The following is a 25166-nucleotide window of genomic DNA, read 5'->3' on the forward strand; positions in this document are numbered from 1 at the left end:
ATCTTGCGATTTTTCAGCTATTCAAAAGCACAAAAAAATCTAACTATGCTGCAGAGCCGCGATTAACCATACTGCGACACAGCGCGTAGGTGGCGCGCGTGTGTGAAGGGCGTCACATGTGCACGATAGTTTGGCCGCAGAGTACGCGTATGGCACTTACTGGCACGATCCATCGCTCGAACAAGTGGGTATGTTGATGTACAGTATGGAAACGACGATGTGGCAGCTCGGGCAAGTGATGAGTTCGACGCTGCACCGCTGCGGGATCCTCGGTTGATTCGGGTCGCGGTCACCACTGCTCGAGTTGGCACCGGCGCCATCCGTTGTAACGTTAATGGCGTTGATGCTGCCTGTCTCACCCAAAGCGACGTAGTACTTGCGCCCGTTCATCCACCTGCATAGATCTGCGCACAAGGAAATGGTCAGCGCCTTGCAGACAAGCACGCACCAACAGTGATTTCAAGGTAAGTTCCTCGAAAGACGTATATTTTGTGGACACACCCTGGCATCAAACAGTTTTTGCTGCCCATCACACCCAACCTTTAGGTAAAGAAACAAATCTTGGGGATGAATCGAGCTCCTGGTAATATATGGACCTCATGTGGGGTTCGTTTAGCGAGGACCTGTATATACTATAGTACAGGTACTTGCCAATTTTCACTTATAGGTTAAACATTGATGGGACATTTTATGCAAGTGGGTAAGATACGTTCGCAATATTTGATATAATGTGTACTGCTAAAAACTAGTAATTGTACGGACTGCATGTTTTTATGAAGTGTGATAAATTACTACGGATTCCAATGAGCGAACGGTAGCATGCTGCTTATCCAATAAACAGCTATTATAACTTAACGTAAAAGCTTGAATAACAACACTACACAATATAAATGCCTGAATGGATTGATTTAATCGTTAATTGAGATGGCAATTTACTTTGTTTCATCTTCGGGCTGAAGAAACAAACAAAAATCAGTTCTAGTTTCGATTTCTTTAATGATGTGAAGCGTCCTACAAGACGGTGGCGCGGATGTGCACGGGACATTGCGTACCTTATAATGGCAGGGATTACATAGTCTTAAATATCGGGCGGCGTGCAGTATAGCGCGCAATGTATGCACGCAGCGAATACAGTCTTCATAGAAGAGTGAAATTTCCGTATGAATACTGTGAGTGAAACAACTGGCATTTCTTTATTTACCACTCTCAATCAATGTGCGTTTGTTTCACGTACCACTCTCGTACGCATATTGAGACAGATGTAATATACATGCACGAGTTAATTAGTTCTATTTACTGTACAAGATACTGCTGCAGCATTTTGCTGCACGCTCTACTCGAAAATGCTGCCTTATTAACTATAGCCCAACTTTCAATACTTCTGCTGCAGACTACCATGCAATTCAGAGCATGGCCACGGCTGCTCGATGAAAACACAAGTCGTGTGTTTTCTTCGAGCGGGGTAAATAAGACGGTTTCTGAGTGCATATGTCGTAAGGTTTCGGTCGTTTATCATATCTATACTGCACCATTATCTTTATTTGTATGACTTGTTACACAGTATACCCGACACCGACTAAATTTCAAGGCCGAAGGGCTGCCGCAGTGACGTCAGAGGGTGGGGGCCCAGTTACGCCGCGAATCGAGACAGAAAGCCGGTGTTTCGTTCTCGTTTTAGGAGGTTCACACTTTTTTTCTACATCTTTTATTCGGCCCAATCTAGCCGCAGCAGCTGCGACAGCGGGAGCGTTGGCTCTCCTAAAACGTGAACGAAACACTGGCTTTCCGCCGCATTCGCGGCGTAACTGGGCCCCCACCCTCTGACGTCACTGCGGCAGCCCTTCGGCCTTGAAATTTAGTCGGTGTTTGGTATACCACAGTCGTTCACTCTTTCATGCATCTTCGACATTGCGAGCTGTAGCAGCATACGCCTTCTGTTATCTACTCTGCGTGCGATAAATACCACAGTCTGATTATGAAACACGCGGTTGTGCACTGTGTAATAGCCGCCCTGGGGTGCACTATAGTGCGCCCTGTAAGCACGGAAACGAATGTTTTCACAGTGTGGCCCCGTCATCGGAATGCAGCCGTCGCGCCTTGGATCAAACACGCGACATCATGCTCATAAGCACAACGCTATACGTACGTCCCTGCAGTTTCGATGGCTTTGCACTCGCCGGTCGTTTTTGCGTATTTTCTTGCTTTCTGAGCCTCCTGTATATAAATGCGATACGTGCGGAGGAAGGATCATGCCATTACTCAGCTATAGCTTTGTATGTATATATATATATATATATATATATATATATATATATATATATATATATATATATATATATATATATATTCCACTGACGCTGTTTCCGTCTTTTTTTCCCCATCGGAACCCACCTTACATGCACGTAAACTCTTGAGAAGCAGACCTTAGTCGCCATACCTTTCAAGACATTGTTTGGATCCTGGCGGCTTTTAATGATGCCCTCGTCACGATTGGTCCTTGCGACCCGCTCGCCTCCGTGTGCTTGTCGGATAAAAAATTACCGCTGCACATCTATGAGCCTTTATTTCGTACATTTTATCGTATGAGATTGCCACGAGAGTCTCTAAGCGTGCTAAAAGGCCTGGGCCCGTACATGGTTAAGATGGCGGTATAACGAGCCGCCTTCAGAAGTATAGAGGGAGTCTGACACATACAGACTGAAACAAACCTTTAACCTCCAGCCTCTCTAAACTTTACTTACCTGAATAACTGCATACATTAATGAGCCCCTGATTCGTCTGTTAGAGCATATTATGTGATTACGCATGCGAATTCACTAGTCATATTTTCTTTTGTTGAAATTGAGTTACTGAAGGCATATACCGATTCGAACTCTTCAGGCATGATCCCACTTGGCCCAGCGTATTGCTACTAGTGCCATGGAAGAAACCTAAAAAAATACTAAAAATTAGCACTGGTGTACCGAGTCACGCAAGGCTGGCTGACAGCAAAGCTGTATGGGCACGTTTCACGAGGGATACGTTTCAGCTTTTATTTGTTAGCCAACTGTAGAGAATGCTTGGGTGGTCATTAGGCTCGTACCTGTTGACGATTGTGATACATGTTTATCTATGACACATGACAAAAATCGATCGCAGCAGCTCGGCAACATCTTGTCGACAATCCTGGCATTGTGAGAAAAGGTGTAGTTTGTATGCGCGTATTCATACATGCAGGGCCCGCGTTCACTCGCAAGGACAGCGCCAAATTCTTTGTACAAGAGGACGTTTGAGGCACGCCCCGATTATCGAGCCTTTTTCGGCGAAAAGTATGACCTACACAAGTATACATAGGAATCTTCCTTGAAGTCCGTGCGAGCCGTACCTAAGTCCAAGAGTAACGAACGAGCGATAAACGGATACACGAGCAAGGTCGGCCCATTTCCTATTCTAATTCTGTGCGAACTAAAACAGCGGCTTCTGCCATCGCTGCCCTTTTTTTTTTCTCTTCCGCAGCTAAATCCTGTTAGAAAAAAGCGGAAGCGTGTGTACGAGCGGCCGCCGCTCTGAAACCTATAATCGCATCCTGAGGGAGGAAGTGCCGGCTGCGCGCGCGAAATCCCTAGTTTCCAGACAGTGAGCTGGTATTCTTGATGAATTCGATACGAGATCCGTGAAATAATGCAACGGCGCGTAAGGCAGTGTACTGAAAGACTATTTGAAACGCCGACACGCTACTCTGCGCGTTTCCTGTTCGGAAACCTCGACCGACGAACCTATTAGATCAAGTATAGGGCAAATTTTTGACGGTTCAGTGTGCAGGGGTGCATATATATATAACGTTCGGTGAACGGGGACGTCGCTTGTGATGCTTCAGCCGTCCGCTTATGCATCGATGAGCGCGTTAAACTCGTGCCTTGTAAGACAGGACGCGTTCGCGATCCCTGCGCTAAGATGCCGCTTCAGTGACAGATAAAAGAAGATATGAAGAAGATGCTGTAGTTGAGATGATAACGCGTATAGGCTACTACTCAAAGACGAATTATAGGCGGATGAGAGACAATTGTGCAGGACAATATGTCTGCGCATGCGTGTGTGCAGAGGATGAGGACCAGTGCGACGTGAGGGATTGAACCTCGTTCGATTTGCAAACGGACATCGTTAGGCTACACTGTGTACATTCTGTAAGTAGGCAATTCTCACGTGCAGCGTGAAAATTTGGGACGTGTTTTGTGTCAAACGACTTTGTTTCATGAGCGCACAAATTTTCTATTACCATCACGTTGCCTATATATGCTTACTTTCCGATAGATCAACTAACACTTATATTAGATAGTAACTAAAGACAGAGAGATACAAATGTGATGGCGACATGCAAAGAGGTTAACCGGAAAACAAATGTCTGGTCGGCTGGAGTAAAGAGAGGGAAAAATAGAGAAGAAAGGAATGAGAGAAGGAGGGATGGAGGGTGTTAAAACCATGCTCTGATTACGAAGCACGTCATAGCAGGGTACTGCGGATGAATTTTGACCATATGTTTTTTTTTTATTCTTTAAACGAGCGTACAGTGTACGCCACGCAATCATTTTTGCATTTCTCTGCCTTCTTAATGTCACCGGCACGGGCAAAAAAAAAAAGCTATAACCAGCGACCTCGTGTTCAGCAGTGCAGATCCATAGTCACTAAACTTCCTCCGCGAGCACAAATTACTGGTATACCTTATTTACGCAGCAGAATTTGTGCCAAGGGCAGCGGAACGACGGCCAATTAAGAGCGGAGAAACACCGTAGTAACGTACGACTGATAAAGAAATAGGGCTGTGCGAAGGTTCTGTGTCGTTGAAATATTACTACCCAGTTTGACAGCCGCCACCGTTAGCGGCCCCTCGATATACGTCAGTTTCACCCAAATTACAAAGTTAGTAAATTCGATTTCAAATTAAAGTAAGGGCACCAACATCGGACAGTGCTTTCCTTCAGATTAGGGGACATGGCTCAGCGCCAGAAATTTTCAATCTTCATTGAAGAAATACCAACAGCACCCAAGTCCCTCCTCCGACTTATAGTGTTTTTCTTTTCTTGTTTCGAGAATTTCGGTTTTCATCCATCACAAAAAGTAATGAGAACTATTAATAATAAATAAAAGACAGTAAACGTCGAGAATGCCGAAGCTAAAGCACAATGCATGGTGTACAGCCTATCAGTGAAGGCACGCTTCATCTCGCTTTACCTCAATATCCATGTAGGGGTGTGCGAATAGAGACATTTTATTTCGAATCGAATTCGAAAGGAATAGTACCGAATAGTGGCCAAAATATCATATAGCGAGATTTTGAATGAAAGAACAAATAAAAGAAAGACATCTGCTCGTGTCTTCGAGCAGAAGGCGGTGAGTGAATGCTACCGAAAGACTACAAATTTTCATGCAGAAACACAAGTTGTTTCACATGACCTGGCTTCTGGCTCTCTCACCCTCATATTACGCTGTTTGCTGCAGTTGAAAACAGGTGCTTTCTGAGCACCTCAATGGCAAAGATGAGAAAGTATCGCAAAGCAATTTTGACGATATGTAGACAAAGAGCAGCTCCATGTTCTCACCAGTATTTGAAAGGGTCATCCTTTCTTGGTATCAGGGGCTATAACTTGCAGTGAGCAGTTATTTTTTCACCATATTTTCTTTATTTTTATTTACTCTACATTGGTTCTAATAACTTCCCCTATACATTACTTGGCATTATTTTCTGTTAGACCTCAGTATTATATATATATATATATATATATATATATATATATATATATATATATATATATATATATATATATATATATATATATATATTGTTATGGCGTTTATTAGCGGGCAGACAGCGAGTCTACACAATGGCGACAGTAACGGCCAAGCACGGACTCCCAGCGCGAGCGGCGTCCTTTTTTGGGTAGACCCACTAGAGAACACTTGAGAATTTGACCCACTTCAGTGTTCAGCGGCTTCTCTACAATCACCCCGGGGTCGAAGAGGGAGCCGCCTGGCGACCTAGCAGCTTGTCACTACGAGTGGGTCATAGTAAGCCTTCAGGCGCTCCACGTTGACTATGTCGCGCCCGCGGCGGCGCATGTCCGAAGATTGTTCAATTGGCTCGATAAGATAGTTGACCGGAGATGTGCGCTCGATCACACGATAGGGACCTTCATATTTCGGGAGTAGTTTGGAAGAAAGGCCAGCTACAGAGGTCGGGATTGAGAGCCATACAAGGGAACCAGGAAGGAACGTGGGTTCAGAAGCAGCGGAACCATCACGAATACTCTTCTGCTGCTCTTGCTCATGCGTCGTAAATGTCTTGGCCAGCTCGCGACACTCTTCAGCAAGCCTGGCTGTCTCGGAAATAGGTGCACACTCAGATGGATCCGGCGTGTACGGGAGTATAGTGTCGATGGTGTGTGACGGGTGCCTTCCGTACAGCAAGAAGAAAGGTGAAAAACCGGTTGTGCTCTGAGGGGCGGTGTTGTAGGCATAGGTGACAAAGGGCAGTATAGTATCCCAATTCGTATGGTTGGCGGCGACGTACATCGAAAGCATGTCGCCGAGGGTGCGGTTAAAGCGTTCGGTCAGGCCATTCGTCTGCGGGTGGTAAGCAGTTGTTTTGCGGTGGACAGAATGGCACTCCATGAGAATGGCTTCGACGACTTCTGACAAGAAGACACGGCCTCGATCGCTGAGAAGCTCCTGAGGTGGACCATGGCGCAGTATAAATCGGTGCAGCAGGAAGGACGCAACATCACGCGCTGTAGCCGCAGGGATAGCGGTGGTTTCGGCGTATCGCGTTAAATGATCTACGGCGACGATGGCCCAGCGGTTACCAGCCGACGTCAGAGGAAGCGGGCCATACAAATCGATACCTATGCGCCCAAACGGACGCTCAGGGCAAGGTAATGGTTGAAGACTGGCTGGCGACATGTGTGCTGACGGTTTGCGGCGTTGGCAAGCTAGGCAGGAGCGAACGAACTGCTGCACGTAGCGGTACATCCCGCGCCAGAAGTAGCGTTGTCGAATGCGACGGTAGGTTTTGAATACCCCAGAGTGCGCGCATTGCGGATCAGAGTGGAAGGATTCACAGATCTCTGACCGCAGACTGCGGGGTATCACGAGTAACCACTGCCGGCCATCGGCGTCGTAATTGCGTCGGTGTAGAAGGCCGTCACGGATGGCGAAATGGCGAGCTTGACGACGCAAGGCACGCGTGGATGGCGTTGTGGATGGATCAGCGAGCAAGTCGATGAGCGGGCCGATCGAATTATCCTTTCGCTGTTCGGTAGCGATGATGTCAACATCAATGGCAGAAACTGCAGTCGAGGATACTGAGCAGAGCACATCACCTTCAGGCAGAGGGGAGCGCGAGAGGGCTTCGGCGTCAGCATGCTGGCGTCCGTTGCGGTAAAGCACGCGCGGATGTCGTAGTCTTGTAAGCGAAGAGCCCAACGGGCGAGACGGCCTGAGGGATCCTTCAATGATGAAAGCCAGCATAGTGCATGATGGTCGGTGACGACATCGAATGGGCGACCATACAAATAAGGTCGAAACTTTGTAAGGGCCCAGACGATCGCCAGGCACTCTTTCTCCGTGACGGTATAGTTTGTCTCGGCTCTCGTGAGCGTACGGCTTGCATATGCTACGACATATTCAGGGAATCCGGGTTTGCGCTGCGCCAGGACAGCGCCGAGGCCTACACCACTGGCGTCTGTATGCACCTCCGTCGGGGCCGTAGGGTCGTAGTGGCGTAGAATGGGAGGAGACGTCAGCAAATGGCGGAGCTTCGCGAACGCGTCGTCGCACTCAGACGACCACGAATTGAGGGGCCCGTTACTTCCAAGGAGCTTCGTCAGCGGTGATATAATCGTAGCAAAGTTTCGTATGAAGCGTCGGAAGTATGAGCACAGGCCAACGAAACTACGCAGTTCTTTGACGGACGCAGGTTTGGGGAATTCAGCCACGGCCCGAAGCTTGGCTGGGTCAGGAAGAATGCCATCCTTAGACACGACGTACCCTAGGATGGTTAGTTGCCGTGCTGCAAAGCGGCACTTCTGCAGATTTAGTTGCAAGCCGGCATTGCTCACACGTGCGAAAACTTCTTTCAGACGTTGGAGATGCGTGGAGAAATCTGGGGCGAACACAACAACGTCATCGAGGTAACACAAGCACGTGTGCCATTTCAAGTTGCGCAGCACGGTGTCCATCATGCGCTCAAAGGTCGCAGGAGCATTACATAGACCAAACGGCATGACGTTGAATTCGTACAAGCCGTCGGGTGTGATGAACGCAGTCTTCGGTCGAGCGTCATCAGCCATGGGTACTTGCCAGTACCCCGAGCGCAGATCGAGAGAAGAAAAAAATTCGGCTCCATGAAGGCTGTCGATTGCGTCATCGATGCGCGGCAGTGGGTAAACATCCTTGCGCGTGATCTTATTGAGCCGTCTGTAGTCCACACAGAACCGCACAGAACCATCTTTCTTCGCGACAAGAACAACAGGAGACGCCCAGGGACTGTCCGAGGGCCGAATAACGTCACGTCTGAGCATATCATCAACCTGCTCGTTAATTTCCCGACGTTCAGCAGGCGACACGCGGTAGGGACGTTGCCGTAATGGTGGATGGCCACCAGTGTCGATACGATGTGTAACAGCAGACGTGCGACCGAGAGAACTTCGCCCGACATCGAAAGAAGAATGATATTCTCGCAGCAGGTCCAGAAGCTGGGAACGCTGTACCGACGTAAGATTGTCATCAATGTAGGGGCCAAATACATCAGGAGATGATGAATCATAAGTGGAAACAGCGCTGACGGTACACGAACTGGGACAACGCGAGTCATCAGGTACGTCCAGGACTTGTGCGTTATCCACTGGTTCCACTCTGCCGAGACATTCCCCTCGAACCAAGGTAACAGTGTACGGGGATGGGTTGGTCACAAAAATAGCGGCGTTGCTCTGGGTGATTTGCACGGTCGCGAAAGGTACTAGCAACCCTTTCCTTCGGCAAGCACGGTCGGATGGCGAAACGAGCGCAATTGTGTCGGAGAGTCCAGCGCAGTAGACAGGTACACCCATCGCCGAGCTTGGAGGCACTAATGTGTCGTCTTTCACGAGAATCTTACTCAAGTTTGAGGGACTGTCTTCCGGCGTCAAATGCGAGAAGGGTGAGAGTTCAATTTCGGCATTGGCACAATGAATGACGGCGTCATTGCGGGAAAGAAAATCCCACCCCAGAATGACGTCATGAGAGCATGCAGGAATGATGATGAATTGGCCGACGTACAGAACGTCCTGAACGACAACGCGAGCTGTGCACTCTGCTGAAGGATGGATACGATGTGAACCGGCAGTACGAAGGGACAACCCAGAAATCGGCATCGTCACTTTTCGAAGCAAGCGGCAAAAGTTTTCGTCCATAACGGATACTGCAGCTCCAGTGTCAATAAGAGCAGACGCATGAACACCATCCACAAGCACGTCGATGACATTAGATGGGTGGCTCTGAGGGCTTTCACATCGCAATAGCATCGCAGTCCTTGCCTCGGGGACTACGACGACTAGTTTTCCCGCTCATGAGTAGCCGAACTTGGCCTCATGGGGGACAGGGAACGACGTCGTGGAGACGGCGACCTTCGAGGAGATGGACCTGGGCGAGACGGCGGTGGCATAGACGGTGGTTCATCGTGATAGGGACGGCTGAGGTGGCCAGCAATAGGCGAAGAAATTGGAGCCGGCTGTACACGATGGCAATAACGGGCTACGTGACCGGCGTAACCGCAGGCAAAGCAGATGGGCCGGTTGTCGGGTGTGCGCCATCGGTTCGCTGGGGTAGGTCTTGTCCATGACGTAAGAGCCGATGGACGGAACTGTGGCTGGAAAGGCTGAAGAGGGGGCTGGAGCTGAGTCTGAGAGGTCACGTCAACATACGTAGCCGGCATAGCCGCTGTAAAGGATGGAGGTCGTGCGGCAGCTTCGGCGTAAGTCAGTGGGGCGGGCGGTTGAACGACTGGAGGCGGCCTGGCGACGACTTGGGCGTAACTTGGGGGCGCAGGGGCCGGAAGCTGTTGTGGTTGGTACGCCGGCATGACCTCCGCTATTTCCTGCTCAATTGCTCGGCGGATGGGTGGACGAATGGTAGTGGCCGATTGTTGAGCAGCCGGTGGGTGGGCAAAGGGCAGGAGAGAAAACTGCCGCGCGATTTCCTCACGTATGAAGGACTTGAGGTCTGCCAGCAGTGCCACCTGATCACAGCTCGCCTCCAAGCCTGCAAGCCCTGCATCTCGAGGTGTAGAGCGACGGGTCATCGAACGCTGCCGGCGGAGCTCCTCGTAGCTCTGGCACAGCGTGATGACCTCAGCTACTGTGCCTGGGTTTTTGGCAAGCAGCATCGTGAAGGCATCATCGTCAATGCCCTTCATGACGTTCCGGATCTTGTCTGATTCGGACATGCTGTCGTTGGATTTCTTGCAAAGGTCCAGCACATCTTCTATGTAACTGGTGAATGATTCACCGGCCTGCTGAGCGCGTTCGCGTAAGCGCTGCTCGGCTTGCAGCTTACGAACGGCAGGGCGGCCAAAAACGTTGGTAATAGCGGTCTTGAAATCGGACCAGGTTGCGAAATCGGACGCGTGGTTGTTGTACCACAAGCTTGCAACGCCCGCAAGGTAGAACACCAAGTTTGTCAACTTGCCGTCCTCGTCCCATTTGTTGGGGACGCTCACGCGCTCGTAAATGGCGAGCCAGTCCTCCACGTCAGTGCCATCGGCGCCCGTGAAGATGGGTGGATCTCGGATCCTGGGGACACCGGGACAAGGGGGTGGCATGGGAGGAGGCGTTTGCTGAGAGGCGTCGTGGGACATTGTAGATTGCAGGGTACGTGAACGCAGTTCCCAGGGCATCAAAGGGGATCGAAGCACTCTCCACCAATTTGTTATGGCGTTTATTAGCGGGCAGACAGCGAGTCTACACAATGGCGACAGTAACGGCCAAGCACGGACTCCCAGCGCGAGCGGCGTCCTTTTTTGGATAGACCCACTAGAGAACACTTGAGAATTTGACCCACTTCAGTGTTCAGCGGCTTCTCAACAATATATATATATATATATATATATATATATATATATATATATATATATATATATATATATATATATATACCGATTCCCAGTCGAATGATCATGTAATACAGTTGTCATAAAATTGAAATGTATCGCTTACCACCGTCAGGTTTTGCTGCGGATGGGCATCCAAAGAAGGCGACACCCATCAATATGGCCCACCATCCTGTATGGAGAAAAGAAGATTACGCATTTCTTCATTGGTTCACTCAGTGCGAAATAAGTACATATTTTCGTAACATTATTTGCGATGTTGTACTTTATTATTTGTGCTTTTTGTATTCGTACGCGTTTTGCTAATAAATACTAATTGGACTAATTTAATGTTATATTGTCACTCAACTACGTACATGTACTTCCGGTTCTGACTCGAGAAGGGCGAGTTAAGTCGATCTTTCTTTACAGAAACCAAGACTAGATTGAGGTTATTTAGTCATAAACCTTTAGAATTACGCGTGCGGTGCATTGCAATTAAGCGCACACAAAACCAAGTTGCTTTGTTCTTTGCTGCTCAAGCAGTTTTCGCGACGGCCTAAGTCCCTCGGCACCTTCATTGCTCTACGGCTTAGTTCACATCTGGGGCTTAACCAGGAGCTCTGTGTTTCGCGTGTTCATAGTTTTGTCGAGGCTTGGAGGTGCTTTTAGATGCGGAGCATCTTATACTCGCGCCTTGTAGTGCGCCGTCCGCGCCGTCCGCACCGCTTCTCGAACATTCGACAGCTGACGCGCGCGCATGCGCCGTCGCGCCGTCGCCCACTATTCCACCATCTGTGCATCCCTTCCTCCTCTACACACCGCGCGCGCTTCACTCCTCCACCATCTGTGCACCCTTCCTCCTCTACACACCGCGTTCGACATCTACAATTCTCCTGATTCTCCAGTGGACGCGCATGTGGCGTCGCGCTTCGAGAACATTCAACAGCTGACAGTGCATGCGCCGTCGAGCTGTATATATACTCAAGGTCGGCGCTCGCTCGCTCAGTTGCCGCTCGTCGGTTGGTTTGTACGGCGCGTCGACGTCCAAGGTCGCGGTGAAATGAATTCCAACGAATCCACAAACACAATGATCGACGTCCCTTCGACCAGCGCCGCCCTTTCGCATACGTGTGTACGTGTTCACTCATTTAACACCCCCTCCTACAACCACGTTAACCAATTTAGCCATCGACCCAAGTAAGTCGCACTTTAACACCCCGTTAACCAATTATATGCTCCGCATCCTCCTCAGTGTTCCCCCGAGGGAAGCTGCGGGCAATTTTTAACTCAACAATAGCAATGCAAACAGACCAAACGTATGCAAACCCGCGAGCAAAAAATACTCGTACCATTGCCGTCCGTATACTTTTGCCGTCGGCGACATGTAGTAGTCAGCTGTGTGCTGTCGGGAGCATTTCTCTGACAAATTCCGTAAGAGCAAGGCTCTCGACAGCAGTCGCTTTGCCACTGGACGGCACAGACGGTGATTTCGACATAGACCGATGCCATGTTTGTAAACAGAGGTAGGCGCCGTCGACATACGAAAGTGCTTGTAGTGACGTCGCTGTGCAGGGGCTCCACCCATCGCAAAGCTCGCTCCGGCCCTCTATGATCCGGTGACAACCGGCACGGCTGCTGCGAAGCTGCCTCCGAGCGCAGTGCGTCGGGGGGACCTCCCGCGCCGTGACGTCACTACAAGCGCCTCGGTATGTCGAGGGCGATTACCACTGTTTACAAACATGGAATAGGTATGCGCTGCCACGGTTCGTATACTTTAGCTCACGGATGTAAAGGGGGGGGGGGGATCAGAAGTACCTGCAGGCCACGCTGCCATAGGAATACATGAGATAGTGGCCCGGCAACTTTTGACGCCCCGTCCCCCCTGTACATCCTCCAGCAAAGTTTGCGGGGCGCCGAATTTTCGAGATTACAGCAATGTTCGCACTTTGTCTGGGATCACAACTTACAATATAAACGTTCCAGCCTGCACTAGTACGCGCTTGATTAGGATCATCGTGCAGTATATACAAAGCACAAATTTGTATTGTGGTGCCGACGAACGACACGCCGGCTTTTCGCTAAAGGTCACGTTCGCATGAGACATATTAGGAAGGGGACAGGTGGATAGTCAGCTGCGGTTGCGTAATCGGTATGGCACCATATGCGTGAAGTGCAGGAGACGTGGTTAGGCTCCCTCCTCTGCCAAGCCACATTTTGGTTCGCTTTCATTTCCCGTAACCGCATTATTTCGGCGCTATTTGTAATTTCGCTTAAATGTAACAATTTCATATGCATTTTCTTGCTCTACTTTAATTGCCCTTTCTGTTTCTTATGAATGGCTTCCAAGGGCACTGTTTTTGATGTACTCGTGAAGAGTGCCGAATATTTTGCTTTTGATATTTAATGTTTTGTTAACGTTATACACAAGGTCTGGAGGGACCGGATATATAACAACGGTCCCAGTCCCACCTTTTTTTGGCAAGCAGCAGTGCACGATTAAATACAGTTAACCCCCTCCCCCTCAGTTATAATATATACATTCATGAGAGCTCCCCCTCCTGGCAAATGGAGACTTTATACACTGGCACGAGCGTTTAGCATTTTCAAACTCCGCAAAGGATTTGTATACATCTCACACGCGGTTTTGTCCTGCTTGGAGGCGGCATTTTTTGTTTTTGTTGTTAGAGATCAGTGTGGCGTATAACGATAGACGCTCTTCTCGACTAACCGTGCACGTATAACTACAGTTCGCTTCATGGCATGGCTCTGTACTCATCCAGATGAGTGTAATATGCCTAAAGTTCGATGCAGCACATCTTTGACGGGCAACTTTTACCTGATGAGAGCACCATGAGCACAACATTGTTTCAGCACGCCACAGCGCAAGAAGAAAGGGAAAAAATTGGCCTAGACTTGTGTACACTTCATGCTTTGACAATGCCGTTTATTCATTGCCTTTGTGCTGCAATTAAGTTCATAAATACGCGAGGGAGACTGGCCATTGTCTCATTGAAGTGCCGAAAGCTTGCAAGAATGTGGGCAGAACCACTTCACGTTATCTCGTTTCCAGTGAAGCATTCGGCTGTGTGCCAGAGACAAAAAGTCGTTACGATGGTCGGGACAATATAACGCGCGCAATTGTCTGAAGATAACAATGATATATTAATAACTTTATTTTTATTCATTTCAGCCATCAACAGGATTAGATACAACTCTGATGGCGCGGCTATAACGTTATTTGATGAATGTCAGAGCGCTCTCCCAAGCTTTATCCGGCAAATAAATCGGTTACCTTCACACAGTTCGGTTTCTTTCGTCTCTAGCTGTCTCTGCTATTTTTATTGTCAATATATTCTTGATATACATATAAAGATACGCGCTGCACTGAAGCCCTAATAAATGTTGAATTGCGGAGAGAGAAAGAAGCTGCGCCAGCCACATTCATCATACGGACGTTAGGTAATCCTGTAATTTTTTTGTTTTGACTCATATGTATTATAACGGAAACTTACACGCATGTACGAAATAAAAAAAAAAGACCACGAAGGCTTGCAACAAGAAATCGACTAGAATGACGGCGATCTAGACCGAAGCACTGCGGTGACACAGCACTGGAAACAGAGAGGGCTACGCATTGCCTATACCGACCAGGATGCAATAACCAGCGCCGACGGCGTTTGAACGATGAGTCCTCCAGTGCTGCCACGGGAGGCAGTTGCGTGTACAGGTGTTCCCTGGTTGCGTCACCATACTGCGGTGCCCCGGAATTCTTCATACCGAGGCTCCATCAACCCGTACTCGGTGCGCTATTAACATAGTTGCATTCTGGGAAGCGTTGTTATGGCTGACAACGCTTCAATATCCGTCGGCTGCAGAAGGCAAACACGGCTTCGTGCGTAAGCGGCAGCATGTGTGCCATCGTTATTGGCTTGACGCGACGCGTGCCTGTTGTGCGGGGCTGCTCTCTTTGAGGAAAGCGTGTGTCGTTCGATCGCTCCACAGCCGGTTTGTCGTGCGGCACGACGGCCGCCGTGGTTACGCAATGCACGCGAGGCCATCCACAGTCTCCGGAGCCAGTGTGATGCGGCGCCTTTCCCAAGGCCTGCTCGCTCCGGAGCGAGGTAAAAGCGCCTGCGAGAAGAGCTCGTGGCGCTGTCATCGGGCCAGTTTCGCGGCGCGAGGAAACAAAGGACCGTTATTCAGACTCTTTGGTCTCGGTGCTGGCGAGGTCATGCTGATGGCCAGCACAACGATTGCTGGCCACGATAAGTTCCTACGCGGCGCGCCACGCGGCATGCGCACGCTTTGGCTCTTTCATACAAAAAGGCAAACAAAACGAGATATGGGGACAGATTGGTAAGCTTCTGCCGTAACATTATACTAACCGCAGTTCGCCATGACTTTTAAATAGTAGCATGACCTCGAAAAAAAAAACGACGGCATGACTGTGACGTTTTGTTGAGTGAAATTTAAGAAAGCGATCGTCGAAGACTGTCAGGGAGGAATATCTTAAACGTGTCAAAAAGACCGAGTATTTTAAGTGCTGTTATAGCGGCAGACGTCATGTCCCTCTTCACGAACCAATCTGAACAAGCCCCGCGAACGCGGGCCCGGGAAAGGGGCCAATAATGTGTGGGCGAAGCATTCGCTACTGTTTTATCGTTCAGCATATTATACTTCGACTATATAATGTGCAGCGCGGGCATCGAATTGCTTGAACCTATTATCAGCAGCCGATATCGGCGACTGAAATTAATTATGAAAGCTCGATTCATTAAGCGCCGTGAAAATTAATCCTTATCCAGAGGATGATCAAACTAGAAAACACTTGAACGCTAAACAAATGACCAGCGCGATTAAATTTTCCTTTTTTTTACACTAGCTAGATGCTTGACACGGTACCCAACGTATAAAGCCGGCATGCTGTGAAGCCAAGGAGGCCACAGAAAATATAACAGCTTTTTGTTTCTACTTCACTGTGGACTTATTTACAAGAAGATCTGCAATAAGCTTCAGTTTCTCGATAATTAACGGAACGGCAAATGAAAGCAGACACGCGTGAGCAATTCCTGCCCCCGAAGTATGGCGGAGCGGGGATTTGGAGGGGTTGGAAGGTGAGAATTGCGACGGCGAGAAACCGTGGCGCATGATATCGGCACGAAACGTGCATTGACCCGTACAGCCACACCGCGTCAGCTTGGCGCCCCTTTCGTATACACTTTCTTACATATTTATGTATACAGTAGACTCCGCTTGAGTAGAACTCGAATGGACTGAAAAATGAGTTCTGTTTATCCGAAGTTTCGTTTATCGGCAGTCTTCTTTTTCTTCTTCTTATTTTTTTATCTTTATGCGCGTGTGTTTATAACCTGCAGCCTTTGGAGCTCGTGTTATCCCAGCCTCACTCGCGGCGGTGAGTGGTGGATGCGAAAGACGTGCCGTTTTTTTTTTTTAATTTTTTCTTTCTTTAACGCTATTTTAACCCTTATCTACGACAAATTTCACAGCTTGATAAAAACAGAAAAAAAGCAAATAAATAATATATTGAAGCACTTTTCTTGGCTTCGTATGTGTGTCGTGTTGTAAACGCGGGTGTGACATTGCATACGTCGCGCGGGCCCGTTAAAGAAATCGACGCAGTAACGAAAAACACGTGTCACACGAAGTGACAGACAAGCCGCGGCACGAGTGCAAACTGTCAATATATACTCTCGTGGCGACCTTGCCTCGTTGTGTTATTGGGCAGTTTTTTTTTTAGTTGGACGTTCTCCTCCATGAACGCAGTTTTTCGTTCGAAATGTCGGGCAGCCTGTGCGCGGGCCTGTTTTGACTGTGGACCCCCAACTGTGGCTGTTGTGGACGCCTAACTAAATCTGTACGCTGGTTGATTGCGCGGTTGATTTTATTGACCGGGATGCAAGAACTAGGCCAACTGGATGCCATATATAGAGAAGAAAACTATGCGGCAGGGGCGTCGTAAACTGAAGAAGAGGATGCTCTACTTACTCGTTTACTGTCTGCCTTATTTAGGAGCGCGATGTCGGTAATAATAAGGTTATAAGTATTACGTTGCGATTCTAAAGGAAGATGACCGTTAATCGAAAGCTTAATTCACCTGGAGCCGTTCCGCTTTACGAGTGTCCAGGATTTTAAATGGTACTGCGCAAATAAAAACACGTTTTTTTCTGCAATCTGATATTGATGTTGTGGCTTCTTGCGAAGATATCGTGCTCGTGCCCCAAATTCTTGATAATTCTGAGCAGTAATCGCGTTTCAAATAGCGCGGCAGCTTCTTGCTGGATCGCGAATAACAAGTGTATCAGCTGTTGTCGCTCATCCATGCTGGTGTGGACGATAACGGAAAACTGACTCCCAACAAATTGTCGACGCTGGAATGTTCCCTCCTGACTTTTGGATTACCAGTTTTCCGGCGAAGTTCTGACTGAAACGTCACTGTAACTTCTATTTCTAGTTTCTAGTTAACACCTTACAATAGCGCAATTAATTGGATTTTCAGCGCATCATAGCTCGACACGCGTGTAGGACTTTGTTCCATAAACTGACAGAGGTCGATGGCGATTCTCTGTTATGGTTGAGTTAAACGGGAGTTAATTTACAAGATATGTCTGTTCCTCAACTTTGTGAACATTGTGCTTATGGCTGCCAAATAGCAAAGCTGTCACGGTTACTCCGTTCATCCGGCACTTATGTTCAAACGTGTTTCACTTACACGTAGCCTATCTACTCTATTTGCAGTCCCAGCTCTGCTATAGGTACACTACAACGCAGCGGTTTCTTCTAAAAACGATTGATAGCTTTACGGGCCATCGATCAGCCAGCCACGCGCGTGTGTTTGTCAGGAGAGACCCATGCCGTATTTTTATTTCTTACTTTTTTTTTCTCTCATGCGGCATCGTCATACGTGTCATCACGGAGCTTCCTTGGTTTGTGCGTACAAAACCACACGATGTTACCCCCTCCCTTTTTATTTTATTTTGTTGGATAGAGACGGGGTTGGGAGTCACGGAGCAGACCACTTAAACTTTCATGAAAAGTCGCTATGTGCGATGGCTGACCCGAAATCACATCTTTATCTCTGTTTCTATTAATAATATTGATGGTTCCTGATCTGCTCCAAATCGACGTTGGGATTTGAAAAGCCATGCAGACTAAACCTCCTATTTCCTGGAACCGTCAGATTCAAATCAATAGAAAAGCAAGCTGGTTCGGTAATAAGCTCTCCGACATACGCGTGCATATAAATTGCGATACGTTGATCCGTATATTCCTTGTGGGAATAAGTTGAAGTGAATTATCTCGCTTAGGCAAATTGTTTTGAGGAATTTCACTGGGATAATTTACTGGATATTTGTGTTGCATTTCTGTTGTTAACGGAAGTGCCTTTGTGAACGATAAAGAATGAAATGATATTAGAAACTGCCAATATTTAAATGTCCGCCTTCACGAGATGCCATATAGTCGCGAATCTCCTAATTTGGTTACCTCTGCTGTTGGCTTCTTCCGTTATACGAACGGACATGTTGCATGTATAAATGATGTCCATAAAATTAAAAAGAAATTGCCTCGGCTTTACAAAAGCAAAGCTGTCCTTACAAGCGCTTGAATCGAATAGATAATCAAGCCTGAGAATCATATATAAGAGACATTGCGTCACTGTTTTTCAGGCTATATTTGTCGCATTGCTTCATATTTTTGTAGATAACAGTAACAAAAAAAAAAAAACCGGTGGATTCCTTTAGTTATCCTCTTCTCTTTGCTCAATGTTGCTGCTAAGAGAAATAAATATGCGATAAAAATAACAACCTTCCCGTTAAGTCATCGCTGGCGTAAAGATAAGAAATTTCGGGGAGTTAATGCCAAAGCTGGTGGCTTCCCTGCCCTTTATGAAAGAACTTTTCTTTTTCCTTCGGACCTTCAGAGCCATGGTAATACAGAGGCTACGGCTCGGCGAAAGCCGGCTGCCGTAATGAGTAAAATCGTCGTTGTCGTGACAGATAGCCAGGCTATACAGAGAGGCGCGCCATGCTTTCGAAGGTCCACGAGCACAGAGATTCTGTCTGCGTGTCACTTGGCGTGCCTTCTTTTGTGCGTTAAACAACATAAGGAAACCCGTTTACCTCTCGTGCTTCGCGTCAACTGCATTCTGAGCAGCCTGTCGCTCCCGTTAAGTGGACCATACGGATCGGCCTCTGCGTTCGATCGTCACGGCCCACTGAATCGATGTCAATTGTCGGGGCGTCAGACGAGACTGGGGAACGCCGCCTCTGGAAGGCCATGTATACACGTGTGCGATAGGCACTAATGGCGAGTGCGTTTGCAGTTCGCTTGGCGAGTCACTTCTAAACCGTACTTGAATATAGTTATTTGTGTCGTCGTCTCCCCCCAACACACTTTTTTTCTTAACAGCGAATAAGGAAAAAAAAAAGGTATAATCATCATGAACAGGTATGTGCCACAGAAATTTGGGAAATCCCTCCACTCACTGCTTGTTCATTAAAAATAAGTAAACCGACAGACGTGATCATTGGCGTAAATTTAGGGGGGGTTAAGGGGGGGGGGGTTAGGACTCCCCTTGTTTTCATGCTGGGGGGACACCCCTTGCCAGTGTACCCTCTTGAGATGTACTTTTAGAACATCATATATTTGAATTACTTGATAGTTATAGGTATAGCACATTTAACTTATTCTCTCTAAATAACATGTTCTCTCTATAGCGCATAAACTTGTTCTCTCTCTCTCTCTCTTTCGTTTCAAAGAATGATTTATTTCGCATGTGAATAAAGACACAAACCATGTTGAAAACCACTAGGCCTGCGCGGAAGGCGCAGCTCAGTCGCAGTGAAAGCTAGAAGAACGGCCTTTCAGAGCGTTTTCTAAACACTCATTGGTAACTGCTGCAAGTTCACTTACCCACTACTGCACTAATAATAAACATTTTTCGGTAGTAGGCTGGCATTCGCTATGCTATTTTTCGCCATTCTTCTGAGAAGCGTGATATAAGCTAAATACTGACAAGGGACATTGTGCAAATTGTTCATGCAGTGGCTGACGACGAGGAATTATGCTTGAAGTGAGTATGCGCCACAGGTAATGAGGTGAACAAGGACAAGCTTTTGTGATGGGTTGGAGCATTGGACGACCCACTCGTTACGCTATTCGCATTGTGCGACGACTGGTTGTTTTTCGCTGTTTTAAAACGCTTCAAAAGTCGTATTAACGCGATTGCTTTCTCGACATCAAGCCTGCCTAAGGCAAGTTTGCCAACAAGTACGAACCACTGGCGTGGCTCAGTGGTAGAATACTAAGCTGGCACCCAGCAATCTCAGGTTCTAGCCCAACTGTGTCATTTGTACTAGAGTTTTTTTTTTCTAATTTCGTGCGATGTGGTTATGGACATCGGCGGCGGCGGCGGACAACTACGGCGCCGCGCGTGACCCGAGTTGTGATCTCATAACAGCTTTCTCTGTGAAAACAAAACAGCCGCCATGGTCTGCTTTGTGTTCGTTCCCCTTGTGATTTTTTCTGAACTTACGCCACTGGACGGGAGGCGAACACCTGTTAGGAGAAAGAAAGACGAATAAAGGGAAGAAATGTGAATAAAGGAAAGAAAGGCAAAGAACAAGAGAGACGTACATAGGACGAAACAGAAACATATATAGCATAAAAAGACAAAAAAAAGAAAAAAATCGACAGAAACAAAATCAAAAAGAGAGAACAAGAACTAAAGAGTGAGGGAAAAAAAGATAGATGCAAAGTGAGTGGCAATAACCAGAAAACTTGAGGAATGACCCGCTCCGCTGTGTCAAGCTTTCCGCGACTGAGGTTCCCGCATTTCTTTTTTTTTTTTCTTGCCCGCCTTCATAAAAAAAAAACAATCCATTTAACGCGGAGGTTTTAAAAAATTCCAAGTTGTCTGTAGTTGCGCTTAGCGCTTTTAGTGTGCATTCAGGAGCAAAATGGACCGGGAGGTGGCTTGTTTCAGTTCGGATATTCTTCCGCACCAATTAGTTTTTTTAACTGCGTGGAAACATGTTAACTGAAGCAGCAACATATTCTGCCGCATACTTGCGAGTAATTAATGCTCCGTAGCGATCGGTTATATGAGCGACTACATTCGCCTAATTATCACTATTCTCGCTCATTATTGTCATTTTGCTGCATTTATTTATGGTATGTACACACGCGTGCAAACGAGATTCGGGATTGATCAATTGACATGTGGGTTTTAACGTCCCAAAACCACCATATGATTATGAGAGACCACCTGGGGTTCCTTAACGTGCACCCGAATCTGAGCACACGGGCCTATACAGCATTTTCGCCTCCATCAAAAATGCAGCCGCCGCAGCCTGGATTCGGTCCCGCGACCTGCGGGTCAGCAGCCGAGTACCTTAGCCACTAGACCACCACTACGGCGGGGCGAGATTAACGTATGTGTTTGAAAGAGTTTCTTGACAGATAACTAACCTTGCGACGGAAATGCAGTCACGTATACGTTATTCTGCACAAAGGCAGATCGCTAACAAGCCATTCAGATATTGGAGATGCGTAAGGAGAGACGCTCGTAGTCTGATAAGCGAGAAAAATAGGATAAACTGAAGGGCTAGATTTTTAATATCACTCAGCAAAAAGCAAAAAAAAAAAACAACAGAACAAATCCACGCGACAGAAAACGTTTTCAAAACTTCGCGTGAACACGAAGTTGCGCACTACACTACGGAGAAGTCCTTTCTAAAACTATATGAGTGACATAATCTTAGCCAACAAGTAAACAAAAAAAGAAATATAGAAAGAGAAAAATAAACTATTATTTTAGAACGAGTCGTGACATATGTGACGAGTTCGTTCTTTTTTTTTTTCGTGAGCTTTATCGACTGTGCTTTTGTTTAGACGCACGTGGCAGAATCACGCCATTGATCGAGTGTACAACTTTTTTTCAGTTTTTTAATAGTTAGTCGACTGAGAGATAAAAGAGCGACAAAATTAATCAATCACTTGGAAGCGCCGAAGTACGTAGTCATTAACTCCAGAAAGTCATTTTCTCCTAAAAGTTTTTCTCCGTTGACGCGTAAAACCAAGTTTCACAAAATTAAAATGACGACAAACGGGAGAGGGAGAGAAGACACACACACACAAAAAAAAAACTCTGCCAAAGTCGGCTAAATTGCGAGGGCGGGTCGAAGCGACGAGGTTTCGCACCAATTATGCGCCCGGACCGCCTACACGAGGTGGATTAATATGACGGTTAGATGAGCGATGATTCAAAGAAAACAAATACCGAGGCTTCGCACGGCCGTGGCGGTTATAAATAATGCGGTGAAATATGCAAAGCCGGAGCTCGCGCTGCAGCCGCTGATAAGACGCTGAGTGCACGCTGTAGCGCTCGCCATCAGCCTCGTTTCAAGCAACTTTTTCTTTTTTTTTTTTCGCTTTTCAGAGACTCATAGCAACCCCTGTCGAAACGCGACACTCAAACCTGCACGTAAATTCGAAGTTTCTGAACACAGCTGCCATGGGCGCGGTGTTGCGACCTGCACACACACAAAAAAACTTTTAATCACGCTTAGCTTTAAATTTAAGCGTGATGCGCATGTAAATGAGTCGTGGATGACTTTTCAAGCTACACGCGACCAAATGTAAGCGCGCAGTTCCTTCAGGTCAGCGTGAGGGCAAGTCTTCGTGCCGTGGTTGAGTCGTGTGCAAGCGTGAACGAGCCATGTTCGCGTGTGCAGCGGATATGTTATCACGCATATACAAATTCCAATGGGGGAGCCGCGATACGTGGCGCCGTCTGCCCGAAGGCGAAAATGGGCACTCGCCACCACGAAATCACGTGACGAGGTGCATACGCGTACGCCATCTCACCGCGCCCCACGAGAAGAATACGAAACTTGTACCCGGAAGGCTGTCGAGGATCGTGCGTTTATGTCCGCACATGTTTGGCGGATGCTCGAACGTGTCGAGGATCACCAATATTTTTTGCAGCTTCAGCAGAGAGCTTTGGCGATGTTTGATCACCGCAGCGAGAATATTTTTGCCGTGTTCACTTCTACAGAAATTCTTGGTGTTCAATGCGAGTGGTACAAGCACACCGATTCTGACTGTGTCGTGTTATATAAATATATATATATATATATATATATATATATATATATATATATATATATATATATATATATATATATATATATATATATATATATATATATATATATATATATATATATATATAAACACGACACATTTGTTTTTGTACGTCCGCGTGCTCTTGGTTATCCTTGGGAGATGATAGCCTAAAACCCCAAGTTGCTTATCCACTACAAAAAACAACTAAACGGATACTTGTTCATCAGGACGCCGTATATTTTTCTGGCAGCCAAAGTGGTCCAAACAAAATCGATTGGCCTTACGCGGGAACTTGCAATTAGACTATAGGGTTGTTTATCAAATGATGCGTAGAAAAATATAACGCGGAATGGTAATAATAGAGAGATATGTGGGGTTTAACGTTCCAAAACCACTATATGATTACGAGAGGCACCGTAGTAGAGGGCTCCGGAAATCTTGATTACCCGGGGTTCTTTAACGTGCACCCAAGTCTGAGCACACGAGCCTGCAGCATTTTCTTCTCCATCGAAAACGGAGCCATTGCAACCGGGATTATATCTCGCAACATGCGTTCATGTTAATAATAACATATGGGGCTTTACGTCCCGAAACCACGGTATATGATTGAGTGATACCTTAGTGTAGGGGCTTTAGAAAATCCGACCACCTGTTGTTCCTTAACGTGCACTGACATGGGACAGTACACGGGTCTCTACCATTTCGCCTCCATCAAGATGCGACCGCCACGGCCAGGATCGAACTCGCGACCTTTGGGTCAGCAGTCGAGCACGCTAGCCACTGTTCCACCGAGGCGGACAACACCGAATGGTAGACTCTCCCGAGCATCAAAAACAAAAACGAAATCAAGGGATTGGTTAAACTGGCCCCACACTATTGTTGTAGGCCCGTGTACTCAGATTTGGGTGCACGTTAAAGAACCCCAGGTGGTCTGAATTTCCGGAGCCCTCCACTACGGCGTCTCTCATAATCATATAGTGGTTTTGGGACGTTAAACCCCAGAAATCAATCAATCATGGCCCCACACTAGCAGCAGAACGCATTGCCGGCTGGTTATGTTGTTTGTTCCATATTTCGGAATGGATGTCACGCCAGTACCATACTTCAGCGCACATTATCTGTCATTATCTTATCGCGTGTTCTGCTTCAACAAAAGGTTGCGCAGAAGCAGGTTTTAGTTATTGCTGTGAAACTCGACGTCAAAGCGGTCAATACGTGTTCATATATGAGGCGGCAAGCGTCAGATATGTAATCGATCAGGAAATCACTGTATTCACACAACCTAAACATCGCGAAAGATACGCGCACAGAGAAGCAAAATGCAGTGCTGCCTTTTGTAAAAAATTTCCTGGCTGTGCTTGCACTTTTTTTTTCCTCCTCTGGTGTACTCTTTTTCTCATATGGGCAGCGTACCTGCAAGTTTTTGTTAGGAGCAGCGGAAGGCGCGCTTCATGTATACGGGTCCGTTGCCTTTCGCACCCGTTAGATGCCGAATGCGTTGATATCACGTACCTTTCCGAGCTAACAGCCGCCGGGCACCCGGAACCCCGCAGGAAGGTCCGCTGGGCCATCCTGGCCACCGCCAGCGTTGGTTTTGCTGCCGCATGGCGCGACAACCGCCGGGCTCAGGGAGCCGGGCAGGACCTCGACGCCTCCAGGCCGCAGCCTTCTGGCGTGCCGCAACTCTCGGCACGCCCAAAGGGCGCCATCACTCTCGATCCTGCATCGGAGGAAAATTGGATTGTACGTCAACTACAATCCCATGTGGTACATAAGAGGCGTAAGTAAAATGTAAGAGTGAGGTTGAAGAGATCCACGCCATTCGAGCGAACGGCTTAATTATGAGCTGTTCCAGTTGTATTGAAGGACAGATTGTATTAAAGGAAGGATTGTATTAAAGGAAGATTGGTTTCTTCGGAAA

At 47.4% G+C, this 25166-nt stretch overlaps 1 protein-coding gene and 1 long non-coding RNA gene across 2 annotated transcripts in view; one reads left to right on the plus strand and one right to left on the minus strand.

The window, feature by feature from the left end:
- The window catches only part of Culd (CUB and LDLa domain), a 67461-nt gene extending 42571 nt beyond the window's left edge, over nt 1-24890 (minus strand). Inside the window, exons 1-3 of the mRNA XM_037428386.2 lie at nt 24758-24890; nt 11223-11288; nt 161-404 (exon numbers count right to left, since the gene is read on the minus strand). Coding sequence (XP_037284283.2) covers nt 161-404; nt 11223-11288; nt 24758-24851 — 404 coding nt within the window. The 5' untranslated portion in view covers nt 24852-24890. The remainder of the gene's footprint in view (nt 1-160; nt 405-11222; nt 11289-24757) is intronic.
- On the plus strand, nt 325-25166 carry LOC142775826 (uncharacterized). The gene is made up of 2 exons (XR_012887051.1): nt 325-464; nt 24799-25166. It is a non-coding gene; the product is annotated as an uncharacterized LOC142775826 (long non-coding RNA).

The sequence above is a fragment of the Rhipicephalus microplus genome, chromosome X (assembly GCF_043290135.1).
Source record: "Rhipicephalus microplus isolate Deutch F79 chromosome X, USDA_Rmic, whole genome shotgun sequence".
NCBI lineage: Eukaryota > Metazoa > Arthropoda > Arachnida > Ixodida > Ixodidae > Rhipicephalus > Rhipicephalus microplus.